Genomic DNA, 15,730 nt, shown 5'->3' on the forward strand with positions numbered 1-15,730 from the left:
GGTTCCTTTCCAGGACAAAAGGGAATTTCCACTGTACGGGCGCAGGCAGTAAAACTCAATAAACTACCAGGATGTTTCTGTCCACCACGAAACATCAGAAGGAGAAGACATTAATTCTTCAAGCCTTGAGATTCGGTTGCTGCTGACCAGTCTACGCGCTGTGCTATGAGCTCGGTGTTCCTCCCCCGCAACCATAAATGGGAACGCAAAAAGGGTTGCCAAGGAAAAGGTTCAAGAACTTCATTTCCCCCTGCACAACCTCATGGACTAGAATTCATGTAAAAAGGGCTTTACTGAAAACAGACAAATGGCTTCTTCGTATGAAAGAGGTGGAGTGCACAATCCAGGCTGGGTGTGACCCCCTTCCCTCCATTGCTGAATCTGAATGGAATGAGATATCCATCCATTACCAGAAGTACATATGTGAGCCCCTGATTATGAAGGACTATTTAACAAAGAACAGCTAGCTGCCACTCATTTTTAGAAGAAAGGGCCATCTTCACTTATAAAATTTTTCTTTATTTAAACTATAAACTATACACCATAACATAATAAACAATAACCATAGAGAATAAGAAAAAACACAATTCTAAACATGACACACTAACAATACATATATTTATATAATTAAAAGGAAAAAGGAAAACAACAACAACAACCCCTAGATTACACTACAGGTTGAGTTCCGATTTTCTCTGCAACAAGTATATATCATTTCTAGAGTCACACTTATTCTAGGTTAGTCACAAAACCCCTCTTTTAAGAAAAGGCCATCTTCAAGATTTCCCTTTTCAATCTCTATTACAGCAATACATAGACTAAAAAGAGGAAGTATACTTTTATGTCTGGGAAATCTTGAAGATGGTCTTAAAGGTGTTACTGGACTCTACCATTTTTCTCCAATATGTTTCAAGGAATGGCTGGTCCATTCTCAGAGCTGCTGGCTCGCACACAGTTTAGCTGGCGTAATCACCACTAAAAGTTACTCTGCAAGACCACATTTTCAGTGGACTTTTGGCTGAAGGCTCAAAAGGTTTCTCCACCTGTTAGCTAGTACCAACTGTAGTGGCCACTGGGGTACTATTGAAGTGATTGGTGGACATGATGCTCAATTCCTACAGGGACAGTAGGCATATAATGTGAAATACAGTTTCCTGTCCGCTGTCGGACAGGAGGTAGAAACAGCTGCTGGGTGAACCTAACAGAGGAGTTGGATATACCTTCCCCTTTGGAAACCACAAGGTATTCTAATACAATAGCCAGGGCACTGGTCTAAGGATCAACTCCTGTAGCTCCTGCCCAGTTCTAAGCCTAGACAAGTTTGCACCGAGTGTAAGTTCTGTTACTTCATCAGGCAGGCCAACTAATAAGAATTAGTCTTGTTGTCCGATCCAGTCTGGGGACAGCATGGTACTTGATTCCTTCATAAGAAAGGGAGATCCAGTACCTAGGGAAGCAGAAGATATTGGCCATGGCCCTCCAACAGTTGATGGAATCATGATGCCATGGTCAGAAAAGGTGCTATTACATGATACAGGGTCCATTCTGCTTGCATTTTACCCACTACTAATAACAGTGGAGTAGGCGGAAATACATAAATCGGTGTCCTGGACAACTGGATCGGAAGGATTACCCCATGGGAGGCTATGTCCCACCCCCTTCTGGTTCCTCAAACAAGGTGGTTACTACACCCAGCAAAAACCCTTCAATTTTGGAGAAGGCGACGTTAGCTGGGTTGTCAGAGTATAAGTATTATAAAATATGCTGACATTTAAGGCGTAGACATCCTCAGTTCTTTTAATCTGCATACAGGCAGAGATCATCTGTGGGGAAGAGAAATTCCCTGTCCCCCACCCGCTACGCTGGCAAAAGGGCTCCTTTTCCTTGCTAATTTGACTATCAAATGAGGTCAGGAATGGGCCAGAACCTGATACTCAAAACATGGATCTGATTGACTCCATGATATACACCTCCCCCAATCAGCACCTGGTGCTGGAAGCCTCTCTCATCGGTCCCAGAAAGGAACCCCCATATGGCATTACTTCCGATAAGTAGTTTTTACAAATCCTTGGACGCACTGGGTCTAAATGGGGATGTACAATCATGCCTTTTTCTTTAGATAAATAACACAATTTGAATGAGGTGGGGGCGTACGAGGGGTTTCAATCCCCTCCACAGCTAGCATTTCAAGATCAACAACTAGCCTCCCCTTTATTGAAGCGTTTTGACTTTGGTCCTGCCTGTTACCTAAAAGGCTCTGGGGCGTTGTGCGCAGCCTCTCTCAATTCCAAGGATCTCAATCGACTGTCACAGCCGAGGAATGGAGTCAAGGGCCAGCCCCTGCTGGATAGTTCCAATGAGCCCTTTGAAGGGGGCCTGTCGGATTCAAAGGGGGACTGTCAGATCCGATAGTCTTGATCTCGTCTCTTACTTAAGAGGGTCTGGGGCTTTGTGCACAGCCTCTCTCAATTCCAAGGATCTCAACCAACCGACTGTCGGATCCGAGGAACGGAGTTGAGGGCCGGACCCTGCCGGACAGTTCCGATGAGCCCTTCGAAGAAGGCCTGTCAGATTCGATGGGAGACTGTTGGATCCGAAGTTGCTGCAGTGGTTGGCACCGAGGTCAGTGTCGAGGTCGGATCTGTATGTTCAGCATCCTCTGTGAGTGCAGAGGTATTTGCTGTTGGGCTGATTGTTGTCGACCATGCCCACTCCCACAATATAGCCCTGAGCCTGGTAGCTCATTTGGCTCTGCCTTGGAGGAACTCACATTGTGGTCTTCCCTAGGCAAACAAGGAAGAGCAAGTGTCTGTCCGTCCTCGTTACTTCATTACACACCGGGTGCGTGTATAGAAGGGCTTTATCAGCCATGAGCAGGCCAGAAACCTTGCTCTCTCTCTCTCCCTCCTTCTGTCCCTCCACAGAAGGGAAACAGCGATGACGGAGCTCTCGAATACAGGAGAGGCTCCTACTAACAATCCTCATCATTTTGTTGCAAAATTGATGTGTTTGGGCAGCTCTTTATCAGCCATAAACAATTTAGAGACTTTGCTCTCACTCTCCTTCTGTCTCTCAACGGAGATTATGAAGCAGAGACTCCTAATGACTATCCTCATCATTCTGTTGCAGACTGGGGGCGTTTTATTTTCAGTAGGGCTTCATCAGCCATGAGCGAGTTACTTTGCCCTCTTTCTCCTTCCATCTCTCCACAGAAGGAGATCAGCGACTTGTGAAAAGAGGAGAAGCTCTTACCGGCGATCCTAACTGGTCGGTGGCAAAGAAGGAACTGAACGTAATGGGCGTGTGCTCCCCCAGAGTGTGGGCGTCTTCGGCGGGAAATCACCGCGCAGGTGCTCTGGGAGGAGAGAGCCCCCTCTAGAGGAGAAAAAAGCTGTAAAATCTGTCTGGTTGGCAGGCCTCTGCGCGTGCAGCCCCATGTGGGACTGCACAGAAGATCAACAATGAATCTAAGGATATATGATCTACTCTGAAATGAATCATGGGCCAGTCTAGCTCAGTGTTGTGGCAAGCAAGCATCTTCCTTGGCACTGTGATCTTTTCAGTAGAGATGCCAGAGGTTGAGAGTGGGGGCTTCTGCATGCAAAGCATTGGGCCACAGCCCCTCCGGGGGCAATGAAAAGGTTTAGTTTCCTTCCTCAATGACACTGTCAAGTCTACCCCTTTATTTTCTCCTGTACGAATCAATGGCCTTTCCGCCGTACAGAGGAATAGAAGATTTAAATCTCACTTAGCGTGACGCTTCCTTTCTCAATGGTCCAGGAGCGGGGCAGTCCTTACTAAGGGGAAGTAGCTCCTCCTCTCCAGCGCAGGGCCAATCGACTTGATTGATCCCAGATGGGGAGGGGCTTTCTCATAGCTCACCAGTTCGTTTTCAAGCTTCATGTCTCTGTGAGCTTCTACGATTGGTAGAGAAATTTAAGCCGGGATCCTGTGCTCTGATACAGTGCTGCTATCGAGGTTCTGCACAGAGGCAGGGCCAGAAAAAACTGGTGAGCTATGGGACAGCCCCTCCCCTCCAGGATCAATCAAGTCGACTGACCCTGTGCAGGAGAGGAGGAGCTACTTCCCCTTAGTAAGGACTGCCCCGCTCTCTCTGGACCACCAGAGAAAGTGAAGAGGCGATCTTTGGGACAGTGTTATGGCTGAGGTCCAAACCAACCAGCCACCCAAGTGCAGAGTGTCCCCAAAATAAAGCTGCATCTCTCGCAAACCAGTTGGGACCCCAAGCAGAGAAACACAAGAACACACATTCTTGCACAGTACTGAAAACACACAAAACTCATAATGCCGCTGTGCATATAGGAGCTGGCTTGATTCTCTGAGGACGGGGTTCGTTGAGGGCAGAAGAAAAGGTGCTTTTTGTCAGCTGGTATTTTTCGAGTGGTCATTACTAGCCCTTGAATGCACCTCTTTTTACTTTTTCCCATAAATGAATGTTTTGCTTTTTCCTTACATGAGTGAATGATAGGTGCTGCACGCTGGATACTTTCAAAACCTATTCAAGAATGCCGCTTTTAAAAAGAGATCATTGAGATAATAAACACACACAAGTGCTCCATGTGTTGCTCGTAAAAAAAATTACAAAAGTAAATCACCAACACAGTTCTAGTTTTACTCTCGCTCAGAATGCAACCGGTCACAGCCAGCGCAGATGGAATTCAGAGCATTGCTTAGCTACGACTAAAACATCCTAAGGGAAGTGTGGGATCTACCACATCTTCTGCTCACAGGAATAAATTTTCCACCCAACCATGGTTAAGTAATGTCAGCCCCAACATTTACCAGGTTTAGATTAACCAGGGCTCCAATCTTAACCAAGACCTGAAGTAGGTCTTAAGGCCAGACAGCAGGAGAAGAACCCAGGTTAGCCTCAAGGCACGGTTCTTATCCCTGCTGAGCTACCCTTCACCTGCAATTTAAGGGGAAGGGAATTCTCTACTGAAGACAGGCAAAATTCCGAAGTGCACGAACATCTCTCAGCCATCATTAAACAATATGTGCAGGGTTCCATAAATGTCAGTAGTAGCAGTGCCCTGTCAATCAACAGCCAGCTTCAATCAATTCCAGTTTCTCCTGGCCTTGAATCAACACCAGCCTCCACACATTCTTATGCTAACCTCTCACCTAATCGCTTCTCCTGACCGGCCTAGCTCCCGCTGGACCGTCTCCTCTTACAATTTCCCTTAAGCAAAAACAACCCATTACTAGAAAAGAGGATGGAGGAAAAGAGAAGTCCATATGGGAGACTCAGGGAGACAAAAGAACTACAGTGCTCTATCGTCTCCACAGCAATCCTGTGCCAAATGGAATTTTCTCCTCTTTTAAGAATTTCTTTTTTTTTTTAAAGCCACAACATCTGTGAGCAATCTTGTCAAAGCATTACTCAGCATCACAGAAATTCAAGCCTGCATCCTACAGAACAGCCGGATACTGTTTCCATGCTGCCAGAGGCCTTGAAATCTCTTGGGAAGGCAAGGCAAGAGATTACAGCTAACATTTTCCTTCCATCTTCTTGAAGTATGGATTTGGAATTTCTGACAAGTAGAGAGAGAGAGAATGAAGGAAGGGACTGCGTTTAAGGAGAGTATATTCCAGAAGATGTAGTCGAAGCAGCGTGGGAGTGGAGAAGGAAAAAGAAGTGGGAAGCATAACACGTATTTAGGGGTGTGTACAGAAGTTTTCCGGAGCGTAGCTGGCGATCTAATATAATGAAGCGGAGGGTGGCTAGTTTGGAGTAGGGAGTCCTGGGTACAAACCAACATTCGTTCATAAAGCTTGCTAGATGAATTCATGCTGCTGCTTCTCGTGAAGCACAAGCTCTCTCGCAGAGAAGTTAAAATACAATGAAATTACAGTCTGTTAAAGTACAGCAGGATCATGAACACCTACCACTTTACATCAGCAGGAGGAAGATGCGTTAACAAAGATCTGCGGGGGGGGGGGGTGTCCCTGTTTCGGCACTTGAAAAGCAGGGTGGGTTTGATTTAAATCGAATCGATTTAAATTGTGATTTAAATCACAATTTAAATCACTAGTCAGTAAGACTAAACTTAAAACATGGTTTTCTAAATAAAGACATTCTTTTCTACATAAAGATTCCTCACAGCTTCTTATGCAGAGCTAGTCTACTCCCAACGATCTTCTATGCGTTGAATTTTTTGAAACTTAGCACTTAAAAGAGGTAAGGGGTTGGTTCTGTGTACAAAGATCTGCAAATACTGTAAATAAAACAAACCATTGAGAGTATTTTGCAGCCTGCATACAACTTGCTCTAATCCACCAAAAAAATCAGGCAGAAGCAAGGGATCCCGCCATGGCTACAGGACAAGATTAGCCCCCCACCCTCGACATCAATGCATGCTATCGACTTTCACAACATTTTAGAGTCAGCCTCTGCATTTCAGCCACACGCTAGCAAGCTCGGGAGAGCTCCTTTGCCAAAACCCCTGACATGTCAAAAGTATGTTCCCCTAAAGCCATCTAAAAGCTAGTTTTTATTATCGCTTCCTCTCTAGCCTTGTCTAAATATTCAGTTCAAGAGAGACCTTGTCCACAGCTAAGCTGATGATGACTCGCATGTCAGAAAGCCATAAAAGCATCACCTGAAAAAAGCTGCCGTAAGCTCTGGATTTGGCTTGGTAATTCTCCAGTGCTGCTCCGGTTTGCTTTGGTTACAGATTGTGTGGAATCATCCATCAAAGAACTCGACACCTGATAATCCACGATCAAAACGCACGGGCAAGTCAAGTGTCCCAAAAGTGGGAGGGGTGCGAAATATTTGAGCCGGCCGGCTCGCTGCTCATGCCCAGGAGTGACCTCCTTTTTACAGAGCATGCTGGCAGCATCAGGGCCTCTCGGCTAGATGCCACAGCAATGCACTCAGCCAGGCAAGGCTGTCTCGGAAGACCTGCTCAGCAGTTCATTTTTCAACAGGGATGGATGTCGAGTGCCTTTTGAACAGGAACATCATCTCTTCCTATATAAGAATTCAGCACAAGGAGGCCCTCAGGCCTAACTGTCAGCTAAGAACCAAATGTATTTATTTGATTTATATACCACTTCTCTTCACTTAAGAGCTCGAAGCAATTAAGAGCTCTCTAAACATCGTTGGGAGACAATGACATTTGTGGGAAGAGAAGTGCTAGGCGACTTGAGAGGGGTAGACAGTCTCCAGTCCACCACCTCCTCCCTTGTTTCCTGAATAATCTTCCAGGAAAATCAGCTTCTTATTCGGCTCAAAGTATGGTGCTAGCCATCACCTGTGCAGCCACAGCTATGCTATAAACAAACCAGAACTGGTTTGAACAAACCAGAATTGGTTTGAACAAACCAGAATTGGTTTGTGACGAATAAATAATCTGGTTTATTTTCTGACTCACAGACACTTTCTCCTCTCATCAGGTCAGACTTCCTGGTTCAACCCACACCCAATTCATTGCGACATTCTAATACAGGAGCTTCAACAAACTGGAGTTTGTTTTCTTCCCTTCAATCCAGATTTCTTAACATTTTAAATCTGGTTTAGAACCTTGAATAGCTTAAAAGAAGCAAAGCTTCATTTTTCTTTCTCTGGTCCCTGCATTTAGACACTATGACAATCTGGAGTCAGAGCAAAAGCTTCCTAACCCAGGAAGCTTCCTTTAAAAAAGAAAAGATATGAAAATACGAAGTGCACAATAAAGGATTATATAGGTACTAGATTGGAAATTAAGTTGAGACTTATACAATCCTATATAAACAATACATACAGAATAGTTTTGAGAGTTAAACAAGTAGTACATTTAAACCTACATTGACCGAGTAAATGAAAACATTCTAAATTTATCATAGCTAAGCATAGATGCATCATAATTCCCCCTCCCTCCTTCCCTCTTCTTGGTTAGTTTTAGTTATGCAAACTTCTATATCAGTTAATTCCAGGAAGTTTTCAATTGCAGCGGATCACATAAGGAAAGGAGGGAGAGGGTGCAACTGCCCCCAAATAAACCAGGTCCATGCTTGATCATGACATCTGAAGAGAGTTTAAGCAACCAGGGTTCCTTCTTCTCATCTCGACTGAGATTCATGACCAAGAGAACCCTGTTAAATGCTAAGCAGGCAACAAGTCGAAGAGCTAGGTGACTGCAGAGCAATGTTCTTTGGAGGCTGCAATGCATAACCCTCCCCTGACTCTCAAAAGCTTATACCTTGGAAATCTTGTTGATCTTTAAGGTGCCACTGGACTTTACATCACACAGTCCATGCGCGCGCACGTAGGGGCAGCTGCGGGAGCCACGACGGCGCCACCCCTGTACCCACCTTGAACATCTTTCACAAGTATGCACAGAACAAGATTCAATCATGATCTCCAGACTATGTTTCATGGAAATTCTACAATGCATCCTTTTTCGGAAGGAGAAATCTTGTTATAAAAGAGGGGGGGGGGGAATATGCAGGCAGGACTGGGATATGAACACACTGCAGAGTCTGGCTAACAGCTTAAGCAAGGCTATTTCACAGACCAGGAGCAGCCACTGAAAAAGCATCAGATCAAATATGACAAGGGAAATTTCTCCGTGTTTACAATGTGAAAACTGAGCCCCCAGTGCTACCCAAATTAAGAACAGGGGCTGTAAGGGGGCGAAACAGGGACTGGAGGAGGGGGAAGCAAATGATGAGAGCTCTCCTGCCCCGCTTCAACCCTCCTTTACCCTGCAAAAAGCAATTCCCAGTGTTCCTTGGAGATACCATGCTGTGTAAAAGAGCTTATGACTGTCTTCCGTTAGAATTGGACTTTAAACCTAATCCGTCTCTGAAAGAAGGGTGGGAAAATACTCAAAAAACTCAAGAGGGGAAAAACCAGCAAATGTGGCATATGCGTTTGACAGTAAGTTACTCCCCAAGCAGCACATTCATCAAGTCTTCGCCACATGGGGTTAACTCACATTTCTTCTCTTTTAAAAAGGAGTCACTTAAATTGACACCATCTACACTTCAGGGTCTAATGCCAGGCCCGCCTTTCGTAAGGACTTTACTCATTTGCTACTGCAGCTCAGCTCTTCCCCCTGCCCCCTAATCACACGCCCGGCATGCATCGTAACTAAAACGGGCTCAGATCCAGAAAGACACTCCCTTCCTGCTCAGCCAATAATCTCAGTGCCAAATTTGGACAGATGTGCAAGGCCTCCTTTGCCCCAGCCACGTCACGGCTCTAATTGTACTGGGCTAACTTTTCGACTAAAGGTGAGAAATGTGACTCACGTATTCCATCTGAGGGAAGGCTATGAGAAGGAACAATCATTTTATTGTGTTAAAATGGATGTGCTTCTTGGGAGCTTATTTCTTCTTATGAACCATAAACACACACCCCTTTCTCTTGTTCTGCCTCCCCCCCTTAGTTTGTTCCATTTTTAACTAGCAAGTTAAACCACTAGCAACCACTAACATTCATTTGGAGTCCATTTCGCAAATACATCTCTCCACCCCGCACAGCAATGGCTGACTTTTGAAGACACGCTTGAGTGGACAAACGTAACATATCTCTGCAATAGCCAGGTTCACATCTGGAAGCAGCTACCATCATTACTGCAGCTGGGGCAAGTTCCAACAGAACCACAGCAACAAGTACCAGCTACATCCGCAATCTCTCAGGGTCATTTATTATAACTGTCCTCGTAACAGTATGCCCTGACCTGGATTGTCCAGGTGAGCCTGATCTTGTCAAAAGCTAAGCAGGGCCAGCCTTGGTTAGCAACTGAATGGGAGACCTCCAACAAAGACCAAGGTTGCAGAGGGAGGCAATGGAAAACCACCTTTGTTAATCTTTTGCCACGAAAACCCCGTCAGGGGTCACCTTAAGTCAGCTGTGACTTGAGGGCACTATCTCCACATAACAGCATGTCTAGAAAGGTTCAGAGCTGCTTATGTGTAGAGTAATGTATCTCCTGTGAGAAGACCCTCAGTCTAAGGAAATCAGGAGGGAATTCCTTTCTGTCACAGGATGTAATTTTTGACTGGCTGTGCTATGTCGAGGAGAGTGCTGCATACAACTGCTACAGCGACAGCAGTGGGCGGACACTATGTGAGGATATTCTAGGCCGTAGAGATCCTGTACGGCAGCAACCTCAACTTTTGGCTGGAAAGGTCCAGTAGAGATGGAAGTAAATGAACAACATGCAGGTACAACTTGGACTGGCCTGACCACTTCAGAGCACTCTGGAGAAGGATGAGATAAAAACCGATCATGGACCGCAGGGGTATAATGACACACCCCAGCCACAGGTGTGTGGTGGAAAGAGGAGGACATGGATCAACTGTGCTACCTCTGAAATCTTGCTGCCTTTTGGAGCTATAATGTGGCCGGGAGAGGAACAGGAAGGACTCCACTGCAGTAAAATAGCATCCTGTGATCTCCTGAATGCAACCTGCTGCTAACGTTCGCACAAGGACGAACAGAGGCCTCATTATGTCTCGTGGCACTGCTGGGAGGGCTGTGGCTCACTGGCAGAGCATCTGCTTGGCACACAGAAGGTTCCAGGTTCGATTACCAACACCTCCAAGCGATAGTACCGGGAAGTAGGTGATGTGAAAGGCCTCTGGGCTGTGACCTGGAGAGCTGTAGCCAGTACTGACCTTGATGGACTAATGGTCTGATTCAGTATAAAGCAGCTTCAAGTGTATATGCATCTCTATTTCTGTGTCTCAAAAGAGAATTGTGTATATTCTTCAGGGGCACAAGATTTTTCTGAAGCTGAACTTGTCGTGTTTCTCTTTCTAGACACTAACATTCACTCCCCACCACACACACACCCATCAATTTTCCCCTGGATGACACCAAGCTTCTACTCTTAGCATCCTGTTTCCAATGGCAACCAGCAAGTAGGGTTTGCAGATGACACCTGCCACAGGTAAAGCTCCAAACATGCAAAACAGGAATAGAAGTGGCCCACCACAAAAGAGTGCAAAGCACTTTGAGCCTACCAGAAATGCCGCAGCAGTGGGCCACAACTTTAACGCAACCACAACCCACCTGTGGATTTGTCCGTTTTTATGCAGGTATTCCAGCCCTTCCAACACCTCTTTCAGAATCGTGGCTATCGTTGCTTCATCCAAGACGCCGCTCTTGTGTTCTCCTTTTGCCACAATATGTTTAATAACATCCAGAACAGACCCTAGATGGACAAGAGAAGAAGCAGTGGTAAACAAAAGGGGGAAGAGAGACAGCACTGATTTACACTTATCCTGGGGCAATAATGCTTAAATTCATTTCCATGGTTCACACTGTCAATAATGAATGAGTGGCTCAGAAGCCACATGAATTTCATTCAACCCGGGGCTTTACTCCCATTTGTCCTCACTTCCAGCCTTTGGGGAGGTATTTGTGAATTGCCTGCATTGTGCAGGGGGTTGGACTAGATGACCCTAGAGCTCCCTTTCAATTCTATGATTCTATGAACTTAGCCAATGAAAGACCTAGCATTCTAATCTTTTAAAAATGAGCCACTTTAGACTAATGTCCATCACTACAAGTTGTGGCTGTGAGTTCAACGTGCGTGCACTGGACCAGGATGTATATCCTTTTTGTTAGTTGTGAGCCTTCTACCAAACAAGCTTCACTAGAATTCTAGTACTAGAAGACAGGAAAGCAGGGGAGCTGGGGGGGTGCTTTTGGTTTCCCCCTTACCCATTTTATAATGTTACGGGGAGAAGGGAGGGGGCTGGAATAGCTGCTTTAAGTCAGAGGCGATCGGGTGGGACAGAAATGTTTAAAATAAATAAAACTCTTCTTTGGTGGGGGTGACAGCAGCCACGGATGAGGAGAGAGAAGAAATGCCGAAAGAGTGAGGGGACACAAGCAACAGAGTAGGAGCTCCCCAGCCATTTATTTTATTTATTTATGAGCTCTGCTCATGGCCTGAGTTCGATCCTGGCAGAAGCTGGGTTCAACTACACGGCTCAAGGTTGACTCAGCCTTCCATCCTTCCAAGGTCAGTAAAATGAGTCCCCAGTTTCCTGGGAGAAAAGTGTAGATGACTGGGGAAGGCAATGGCAAACCACCCCGTAACAAAAGTCTGCCAAGAAAATGTCGTGATGCGATGTCCCCCCATGGGTCAGTAATGACTTGGTGCTTGCACAGGGGACAACCTTTACCTTTTTACCTATATTTATATTTCACTTCAAGCAGGCTCAGCGTGGATTACATCAAGGTGTAACAACAGGTAGCATAATAAAAACAATTTCAATTTATAAAACCCATTTCAATTTATAAAATCCAAGGCAGTGCTCGGCTGCAAGTTATAAAATATCCTTCTAAAGAATCATCTGCATTGGTAGGGGAGTTTAGCAAGAACATTTATATATGGCAGTTATAATATACTATGTTTTTTATCAATCTATTTGTGGTTTTTAACTGTATAAATTGATGTGTTTTAATATGTTGAAATCCGCCCTGAGCCCTTCGTGGGGCGGAATAGAAATCCAAAGAAAATAAAAATAAATAAAATAAAAAATTTCAGGCCTGAATGGCCCAAGCATTTCTTATGGTCCTCTCTTCATCCTCTCCCCGCTCCCAATAATGCTACTGTTGGTTACTTTAGTTACAAATCAAGCTGTGGCAACAGAAATGGCTTTTCAGAAGATTTAGAAAATCCAGTCACTGCCTCAGGTTGCATGCCAAGAGTTGGCCCTAATTCTCATTTTCTATTGAAATGCCCCTAAAAGCCTTAAGATGCTTATAAGGCAACAAATATTACAACCTGGATTTAATTTAAAGTTAGAGAGTTTGCTTCGTTTAATGGATTAAAATAGTGGGCCAGATTTTGGGGGGGGGGGGGGTAGTAAGCAAGAATAAAGACTAACTAACACGTTCAGGCATGTTACTGGTGCCTGGAACACCTCACACCCCTTAACAGTATTCATTTTCGTTTTAGCCGGCATTAATTCAGAATGACAGACAGCCAATTTACAAGTTTATGACTTACAAGTTTATGAAGGGCATGGGGCAAAGCCTCAATCAGTGTTTCGTTTTTTAAAAACTTTCAGGGAACGGTTCCCACAGAAAACAGACCTAACATGGACTCCGGGAGTGTTGCAAAGGATTATGGGACATCTTGGGCATCATGAGGCCTCTTGGGCATCATTAGGGCCTTGCTTGGCCTAAAGCACATGCCCAAGCCTTTACCACAGCTATGTGTTGCCATGGCAACGTCAGTAAGGGAGGGGAGTTCCCCTATTTTGAACCAACGGGATAGCATCGCAAATGAACAAAAAACAATTATACTATTCCATCAGTGGACACTGGGTGTTTTGAAAATGGAGTCTCGTGTGTTGTTTCCTGAAATTCTAAGTTCGGGGCTACAATCTCACTGTTATCCTTTTAACAACCCCCTTATGAACTCTGGAAGCCGGGCAGGGATCGAGCCCCGCTAACACAATATGGGAGAAGGCATGAAGCCTGGGCCTTCTGTTCACTGACGTGAACCTTTCGCATTCAAGAAGGCTTTGAAGTGGTGAAACGCCCCCCCCCCCCCCCGCCCTTCATGCACAAATAAGCAAACACTCAAAGATGTCCAGTGATTACCAAACTTCATTCCAGGGTACCTTAGGGGTTCCTTGGAAATTGTGAGGGGTTCTGCCACAAAAAGAACAGCAACGACAAATGTTCCTGAAAAGCACGTCTGTTTTCACCCAAAGGGTCATCTAAATAAGAAGCATCTTGTATATCACCTATGCTGAATGCTCAAGCTTCGAGGGCAAACGTTTGAGAAAATAGCAACCAAGAGGAACTTCTTTGTGTCTTCAGTGGCTCTGAGAGGGTTGCCAGCCTCCAGGTGGTGGCTGAAGATCTTCTGGAATTACAACAGATCTCCAGGTGATAGGTATCAGCTCCCCTGTAGAAAATGGCTATTTTGGAGGATGCACTCTATAGCATTATACCCCATTGAGGCCCCTCCTCTCTGCAAACTCCGCCCTTTCCAGGCTCCACCCCTCCAAATCTCCAGGAATTTCCCAACCCAGACCTGGCAACCCTAAGAGCTCACTAATGTTGCTTCTGCTGACCATGGGGAAGGGCAAGAGCTGCCAAAGGCCCTATCTATCTCCTACCTACCAGTGAGAGGTCCCGCTTCTCTCCTCTTCTGTCATGTGAGAGTTTACCTGCCACTGCCCAACTCCCCCACCCTTGCAAGCTTTTAATTTTTCTACAGCCCATAAGGATCACTAACGTATTTAAAGAATTCCCCCAAATTCTCCATGCAGCATCAAACTCCACAGATGGGCAACACAATTTATGTAGATAATGCAGAATAAAGTTATGCAGAGCAAGTCATTCCAGCCACATCATCCGGTATCTTGCAGCACTGAGTACGCGTAGCCTTTTAGCACAGGGTAACATACAGCCCTACCCATCTATAAACCTGCTCTACTGCAATTCTGACCCAATGACCAGGTGTCCTCATGAACAGCCAGTTCCTATCTTATTTCGGGAAGCCTCCTATCCAAAGGACGACTTAGGCCCAAACAAGGGGCTTGCACTAACTTACGGCATCTTCCATTCTTTCCCGCCTGTGAAGAGCTGACCTACACTGGAAACCGATCTTGAAACTTCCATCAGTTATACGGAGAATTGCACCACGTGCCACCAGGCATTATTTATGGAAGCCTTAACCAACCCAACTCAGGCTCATGGAATAGGCCTAGGGTCCAATTTAAATGCAACTCTAGGAAGGCAAACAAACAAAAAAAAATCCTGCATGACTTTGCACGGGTTCAGGGTCTTGTTTAAACTCTGCTGCAAACCACGCAAAATAGCTATATGAGAAGCTGCTTTCTCCCAGGCTTCAGAGTGGTTTGGAAGAGACCCTGAGCTCATGCAAAGCCACATAGGAGAAACTCTTGCCATAACAGCATCACATTTTACTTGGGCCTAACTCTCTTGGCTGAAGCAGTAAACTTGTCTCCAAGCTATTCCACCCCAGACTGCAGACAGGAGCACAACTCTTCTTCTCTCTTTATTGAGGGACTTTTTTCCCTGCTAAAGAGCACTGACACATAAGCCCCTACGTAAAACACAGTCCACACACAGCATTATCAGCCCCATAAAAACGAGGGCGTATAATCCACAGCTCTTTGGCAAGTTTCCTCCAAGAAGCACAAGGCACAATGCATGTTGTGATCTTGTTTTATCCTCACAAGCATCCTATGAGGTAGGTTAGCCCAAGACAACGTGCTCAAGATTACTGAGCAAGCTTCATTTATTTATATTCAATTTTTATACCGTTTCTCTCAAAGCGGTTCACAACAATTATAATGGTTAAAAAAATATAAAAATACAATGTTCAATAAAATCACAATAAAACAGCCTAATACAATAATTAAAAAAACACTCTAGACCTAATCCCAGCCTTGAATAACATAAAATTGAAGGCCAAGCAGCGATATGAAGCTGGATTTCTTGGCTCTATGTAAACTACATTGGCTCCCCTCCAAATTGTCCCAAACCATGTACACAACCTTTACCCCTCAAAAGTTATATTTTGGAGAGGGTAAAATCTCAATAAACCTGTAAGAGATACAAAGCCAATCAACTCATCATAGCAACATTTAGAAGGGAAAAAAAGTTTATTGCAAAGAGAAACAGCCAAAACTTCAAAGTAAATTGCAATATACCCTGCAATGTACGTCTAGAAGCAAACCTAGTTTCTCCTAGCTATTTTTAGTATTCAATTTAAAG

The 15,730-nt window shown here is 45.0% G+C and overlaps 1 protein-coding gene across 1 annotated transcript in view; it reads right to left on the reverse strand.

The window, feature by feature from the left end:
* Positions 1 to 15,730, reverse strand: part of OXSR1 (oxidative stress responsive kinase 1) — a 113,789-nt gene that overhangs the window by 48,442 nt on the left and 49,617 nt on the right. The window contains exon 4 of the mRNA XM_054991313.1: positions 11,030 to 11,171. Coding sequence (XP_054847288.1) covers positions 11,030 to 11,171 — 142 coding nt within the window. The remainder of the gene's footprint in view (positions 1 to 11,029; positions 11,172 to 15,730) is intronic.

The sequence above is a fragment of the Eublepharis macularius genome, chromosome 11 (genome assembly GCF_028583425.1).
Source record: "Eublepharis macularius isolate TG4126 chromosome 11, MPM_Emac_v1.0, whole genome shotgun sequence".
NCBI classification, from domain to species: Eukaryota; Metazoa; Chordata; class Lepidosauria; order Squamata; family Eublepharidae; genus Eublepharis; species Eublepharis macularius.